The sequence below is a fragment of the Musca vetustissima genome, unplaced genomic scaffold (assembly GCF_032173495.1).
Source record: "Musca vetustissima isolate MV318-11 ecotype Yass unplaced genomic scaffold, APGP_CSIRO_Mvet_v1 utg10292, whole genome shotgun sequence".
In the NCBI taxonomy this organism is placed as follows: domain Eukaryota; kingdom Metazoa; phylum Arthropoda; class Insecta; order Diptera; family Muscidae; genus Musca; species Musca vetustissima.
This window is the reverse complement of record NW_026880106.1, coordinates 63,931-71,119: the sequence shown is the minus strand read 5'-3', so window position 1 is coordinate 71,119 and position 7,189 is coordinate 63,931. Positions and strand designations below refer to the sequence as shown.

At 33.3% G+C, this 7,189-nt stretch overlaps 1 protein-coding gene across 1 annotated transcript; it reads right to left on the bottom strand.

Moving 5' to 3' along the window:
- Positions 1–514: 514 nt before the first annotated feature.
- Positions 515–6,042, bottom strand: LOC133325485 (kelch domain-containing protein 10 homolog). Its single transcript, XM_061534228.1, has 3 exons — positions 5,229–6,042; positions 1,146–1,688; positions 515–1,083 (listed from the first exon to the last, which is right to left on the bottom strand). Exons 1-3 carry the CDS (start codon positions 6,009–6,011, stop codon positions 646–648), a joined length of 1,764 nt encoding a protein of 587 aa, XP_061390212.1. The 5' UTR covers positions 6,012–6,042; the 3' UTR covers positions 515–645.
- Between the last annotated feature and the right edge of the window lie 1,147 nt (positions 6,043–7,189).

Here is a 7,189-nt window from a genome sequence, read left to right as displayed (position 1 = left end):
AAACTGTATAAAAACAAGTTACTAATTCTCAAGAACTTAAATTTTATTTAACAGAAAAAATCAGGTTAGTATTGAATCACAATATTTGATTCGAAGCAATTTTAGGCACAACTCCGATTGTTTATCTTCTTCTTTCTTTATGGTTAAAGTTCTCCTTAGCTCGAAGTATTTTTCGTGCTAAAGAATAATGTAACTCAAATTTAGAGCTAAATGAATTACTTTGTTACATTTTATGTACAACAATAATAACGTACATTCCTTGGTGTTTGTATTCAATTTTATCTCAACATTCCTTAATTCTGTCTTATATTTCAATCCTGTCAGCTCTACTCTGGAGTCTGTAGGTTATTTTTGAAATTTATTTTAAAAGTAGCAAAAATAAATTCATTTTATTTTTATAATTCTAATTAGTTAAAGTATCCAAAAAGTTTGTTTTTGCAAAATGACTGCTGTTGCAAATATAATATATATATTTTTTATAAATAAAAAGTGGATACTCCATTCTTTTATATTATCCTATAATATAAATTTCTTTAACGAAAATATAATTAAAATACATTTTTTTGTAAACAAATGGCAAATGATTCGCAATCAACTCTAAAGAAGCAAATAACAAACACCTGATGAATATAACGATTAAGGACTCTATTCGAGATGAGCACGCATTCTTTTTGTTAAGCCATTTAAGAAAGATGACGATGAGGGTTCATCAGATGCATGTTTGCGTATACGTTCTGGTAAGACGGGTAAACGGTTAACATAACGTTGAGGTATACCAGCATTCAATAAAGTAGAACGGTCAAATTTATGAAGATTATGGTTGTAGTAAGTGATGGCGTCCCAACAAATATCACTAAGCTTTGGAATTGTCATCCACATTTTGAAAAGGTGATTGCGACGTCTCATGTCCCTCTGAGCTTCGTTGTATTCGATTCCGCCAAAAATATACATGCACCCGTTGCCGGCATGTGCTGCTGAGTGGAAATAAAGCGGGCGTGGTAGTGTTGCGGTATGTATTTTATACCATTGCTTAGTCCGTAAATTTAACTTCCATATATCATCGAAATATGTGTTAAAATCTCCCTAAAGTCAGACAAATGATAATTATTACAAATTAAAAATCACCAATATGAACAAAAACATACCTGCAGACCTCCAGTAATGAATGCTTCAATATCACCATTGCTGGCTGTGTGCTGGACGCAGGACAAACATTTTCTTGCTTTTGGGTAACCGAGATCTTGGTTTGATGCTGCAGTTCGGTCTGGTAACGTATCAAAATAATCCCACCGATTGGTTTCCAAATTAAACGCCGGTATACGTTGCAGGTCGTAAACAGTGTGAGATGTACCTCCACCCAATACGTATATATGGTGACCATCGTACACCACTTCATGTCTATAACGTCCCTCAGGATCGTCTCTCATTTCCGGCCGACATATATACACATTCTCCCAAACTTTTGTTTGAAGGTTCAAACGAAATACATCACAGGAATAATCGAACCCCGTTGTCCCACCTATTGTATAAAGGTAATCATTATGTATCACAATACCAGGTCCATATTGGGCCGTTGGTAAGTCACCAGTGACTTTGAGAAGCATTACTTTGGGATTTTCTCCAGTTGTATAGACGTAGCAATCGTTTGAACATGTTTCTCCGAATGGGTAACCCGTACCGCCATGTGACTAAAATATTAAAAAATAATTATAAGCAAAATAAATATATATTGTGATAGCAGAAAAATTAATGATTCTCAAATAAGCACTCTTAAAAAACAGGTGGCAAATTATGACTGTCGATATCTTGTCAGGTTTTATTCGACAATAAATTTCGAGACGATCATACTAACTGTATGACACCATCCGATGGGAATTATTCATAATTTCTGTGAACAATTTTGAATCAATATTTTTAGAATTTTGATAGGAATTGAAGATTAATTTCTGTAATTACTTAATATTTCACTTTAATTTTTTTTTGTAAGTTAATTCAGAGTAGTTCCAATTCAAATGTTTTTTATCTATTACTTTTAATGAATAATTATGGAGCTTGAACTTATGTTACATGAAAAGAAATACTGTTGTTTAAAATATATATTTTTAAATGTTTAAGTTTATTTTGTAGTACACTGGCCACATAGGGCTTCTCGATTTGGCTTTAAAATGAATAAATTAAAAATTAAATTTAATTAAAAATAAAAAAAAACATTTGTTGTTGTAAATTGTAGTATAATACCTTATAAATGTTTGGTATGATGTTTGGTAGGCAACTATTTTGAATTGTAACGGATTTTGTAGCATATTTTAAGGAGGTGTCATTAGGTTTTTGTGCAAAAGGAGTTGATTTTGAAATTACCTCGATGTAGCATAGGATTTCGAGATATTCAGTGGATTTAATTTTGTAAGGTAAATCGTTGTAAATTGAGCTCGATTTAGCTACAATGTCTACAACTGATTACCACTGAGCAAATCGGAAGTTTAATTAAAAAACTAACAGGCCCCGGGTGTCAATGGCATAAGTAATAAATGCGTGAAAATGTTACCAATAAATTGAGTTAAATATATACCGAAAATAAAAACTGCATGTTTAAAACATTTCAATTTAAATCATGCAGACAATCAGCTTACTATCATCTGTCAGCAAAAATTTTGAAAAAATCATACAAGGAAAATTGAACGACGTTATTGAGGAGCACGATATATTGCCACAAGAACAATATGGGTTTCGAAGACATCTAAACACTTGTCATCCTCTCGTTAAAATACGGATTTTGGTTAAAAACAATTTTAACAATTCAGAATCTACAGGCATGTTGTTAGTAGATATTATTCTAGATGCTGAGATTTGGATTTCCACTGCAAGTTATTAAAATCGTGCCACTTAAAGGATAGATCATTCTGTGTATATATCAGAAATCTACATGAATGGCAAAAAAGGCACATTCGTGATTATCCCTGAAAACGACTAGTGTAGAGCCACGCACAATAAAAAAAGAATGATGCAAAGGCATGATTCATTCCAGAAAATGATTCGTTGAGCTTGTCGTTGCTTCCAACCCGTATGTATCATAAGATGCGCAAAGTGGAGTTATAGCATCCATAGTAAACATACTTCAAAAATTACTAACATGTTATATGCGTATATCTTCAGAACGGTTACAGATACCGTCTTCAAAATTTGTCAGAATAACGTGGGTGTAAATACACATCATATATACAAAAATGAGCATAGAAAAAAAGAAAAAAATATGTTTGTAGACTCAGAAGTTGCTGAACAGATTTTACTAAGATTCTCACAGAACGTTATGACGAACATAATCATACCTCAGAAATTTTGAACATGTAATATGTGTATATCTTCAGAATAGTTACAGATACCGACTTCAAAATATGTCTAAGTAACGTGGGTTTTACTTAGACATAACACCATGAGCACGGTACGATCAGAAGAAAATGCACTCCTCCTCCTTGCATTTAAATCTATACATAGAAAATAGAAAATATATTGCTTGTGGATTCAAGAACCTCTGAACAGATTATACCAACATCGTAAGTTATCAAACATGAATGCAGGAGAACTCATGGACATTTCACACATTTTTATAGTTTTAAGCGAGCATAGAAAATTGAGGATTTACCTAATTAATAAATTAAAATTGGCATATATTGCAACTGCATATCTTGTTCAAATATAAAGTTGATAACTTTAGTAGGGTCAGCGAAGCGCCACGGTTCCAGCTACTATTTTATAAAATTAAATAATCCACAACGACATGGAATTCGTGATATATTGATTTGGATACCAATCCCGAATATTTATCAGATTTTCTATGGCCAGAAAAAAAATCAATATTCTTTTGTCAACGATTTATGGAAAATGTAAGATTAGATTATCTCCCGCTAAGATTGATTAAGTCCATTGACCTTATCAATTTCAAATCTTTTATTAGAATTAAACGGGATATAAATACAACCATACACAATATAAAGAAATTACAAAAATGTGTATACTCGTGCGGCATATCTATCCCAACACGCACATTGGTCGCTCAGCCCATATGAACACGCTACATTAAATGTCGGAGAACTTCTAATTAGAAAACTCAATATGAAAAATGCAGCTGATATCGATGCTCACTTTCAAACGATCACAAAGCAATAAAGGCGTGTTCGTTGTCAGTATAAAAATAAACATTTGGCGTTTTATCTGTTCAAAAGATAGCACAGTTTGAAACTATAAACAAATACATACACATACAATATAGAAATATACGTGTGGTATATTTTAACTACCATCAATTAGATTCTATGGATTTCGTCCAAGCCGAATTTACATTGTAACAAAAATTGACGAATTCAAACAAAAATGAAAACAAAAGAAACAAGTTGTTGCATATATAGAGACATCCCATACTACATACGTACGTTATAAAAAATGTAAACAAATGTTATAAAAAAATGTGGACACAGGAAGTTCAACAGCATGAAATACAGCGATTAGAACGCTACATACATTAGACAAGAGTTGTATATGCGTATGTCATATTCAAAAGGCTGTCTTTGGTTCCCCCACTTCATATGTTGAGTGTGTATAAAAAAAGATGTTTGACGGGGTGGGATGGGTTTGTCCATTTATTACGTAGCTACACTGAGTCATTGGATGAACGTTTGTATAGAATTTACGTAGCAAAACATAAAAACAAAAATATAATCTCACGAACAAAGAAATAATGAGAAAACATAAGTCCATGTCAGCTGAAACGGGAATACTAAACAAAATGAAGTTTTGAAATTCATTGAATAGAGAGGTTATGTCAAAATATATAAATTAAAATGGATTATTAGGGAGAGTGTAAAGCGTTTCTTTGGATTTGTTTTATTTAAGAAATGTGCCCAATAAATATGAAGTCTTTCCTGTTGGATATCGATTAATATTCGTTTTGAATCATCAAACCAATAAAATGCCACAAAATATTTAATTGAATAAAACCAGAGAAATACTACGACGGCATAACGGTGCAGGCTGCAATACCCGCATATCAACAATTTACAATTTAGTAACGAAAATTACTTTCCGATGCCATTCGGAAATAAGCACAAAGTAAATTGGGAAATTATTTAAATAATAAGGGTTCAATGGCGACAACAAGCATTAGGATGCAAAAGATATTAGTTGACGTATTTTCCTAAAGAGATTTTAATTTGAATTTATATAAATGTACTTACAATTAATACGTTGTTATAAATGACCAAAGCATTCGAAGCTAATTCTCTTGGCATTTCCGAATTATCAGCATTTAAGAGTAGTTTCCAGCGACCTGTTGCAAAGTTGAAGGCCCATAATTCCTGAAATAGCATACAGGCGTCAAATCGTGTTACATTTGGCGTTCTATTTGGGTTATAGCCCCCTAGGGAGTACAGATGCGATTCAGAAGCTATGATACGGTGACCACTTCGGGCAATGGGGAATTCTCCGGCATCGTGATTAGCCTTATACTGACATCGAATTAGTCGAAGCGGTTGGAAACTGTATGTATGCTTAACACGTTCGCGGTATCGATATAACATTCTATGTAGCCGTTGCAATGAAACACTTTCATGATCAAAGTTCGAGTCATCGTCACAATCAATTTCATCAGAAGACCAAGAATCCTGAGGTACCAAGTCTTCCAATACATCATAATCGTCGCTACTTTCATCATCGTCATCGCCTTCGTCTGCACCATCGGCCCCATCACTGTCATTATCGCTGTCTTCTACTACATCCATCGCCACATATTCTTCTTGGCCACCTATCTCTTCCAATGCCAGGTTCTGTAACGGTTCATAGTCTTGTCCTCGCTCCTGATGTTGCCTTTGATGATCATCTTCTTGATCCATGTTGGTATTATTTCGCTCAATCACACCTCTAAAATATGTATATGTATGACTGATGAGTGTCTTATTGAATTCTTTCAGATTATTTAACAAATTCAGCATGAAAAGAACGACAAATTTAAGTATTTTCATAACAAAAGAATTTTCACAACAATTACTCGCACTTCTTCGAACAGAAAAACGCCGAAACTTTTAAATATATTTTCTATTGGCTTTTCAAGAAGGCAGCAACGTTTATTTTTTGTTTAGAAATTAGCCTTTTTAGTAGATCTTTTTCTATTTTCTAAAACGTATTAACATGACCAGCTGAGCACCACCACTACAACGACGTGTGTGGGGCTGTCAGTTTGACGTTATTGCATTACCTTGTTCACAGCTCTTTGTCAGCGTGTTTGTTATAATACTGATGTCCGTCAGAAATGTCCCCCTATAAGACTTTTCGAGTGTTTGTATTGCATTTCCACACACACAGTAATACAAATTATTTTGCGAAGATATTTCTTGCGTATTTTGAATATTTGCTGGTGGTAAAATAATTACTTTTTAATGTATCAACTTGACCTTACAATGGCGAGCACCAATAATTATCTAATGTGTTTTGCTATGTATATTCTTTCCGTAAACAAAAACACGTCACTACGTCACAAGATTAGAGAACTGAGCCGGGTGAAAGTGATTAACGCCGATGATGTGCTAGTAATCAAGTAATCGATTTTTCTTGTTAGATTTAGACGATACCGCCAAAAGTAATGTTTCTGGATTATAATTGGCCAGTTCCAGGACTCCAAAAAGTGCGTTTAGATTTATGAAATCCCTTGATCTCAAATGTCAACTACATATATAATTCACTGGATTTGTAAACATGATTAAGATGACGTTTACGCTATGGAATTGACGTTTGAAATAGGATGGATTTAGTAGTCTAATAGTGCATTTACATATGCACTTTATATGATGTAGATTTACGAAATCCTGATAATAAAGTCTGCTTTTCCACAGGCAAATTTTTATTTGGCAAATACTGAGTTTGTTGGCGAGAGGGGTGCGAGGAAGAAAAAACAAAAATTTGCCTGTTCAGAATTTGCCGTATTAATGGGCTATTCTTTCCGTAGTGTTTGTATGACCTCACATGAAATTTGAAAATCAATATTACATAAAGAAGAAAAAAGGTGCAATCGAACCAAATCTATTCGATTCCAAAGTCTTGTTTTCGATTCCATGGTATTCTTATATATATCTCATCTCAATGGCATTCCGCTATGCCTTTAATTTTCTATCTTTTTGTTCTTTATATCCAAATGTATTTAAAA

What these genes read in the sequence shown, in the direction of transcription:
- LOC133325485 (XM_061534228.1), bottom strand. Translation starts at nt 6,011, where the DNA reads ATGAAAATACTTAAATTTGTCGTTCTTTTCATGCTGAATTTGTTAAAT. An exon ending in TTTATAACAACGTATTAATT is followed by an intron (nt 1,689 to 5,228) that starts GTAAGTACATTT and finishes TTAATATTTTAG; the next exon opens with TCACATGGCGGTACGGGTTA. An exon ending in TCATTACTGGAGGTCTGCAG is followed by an intron (nt 1,084 to 1,145) that starts GTATGTTTTTGT and finishes GTCTGACTTTAG; the next exon opens with GGAGATTTTAACACATATTT.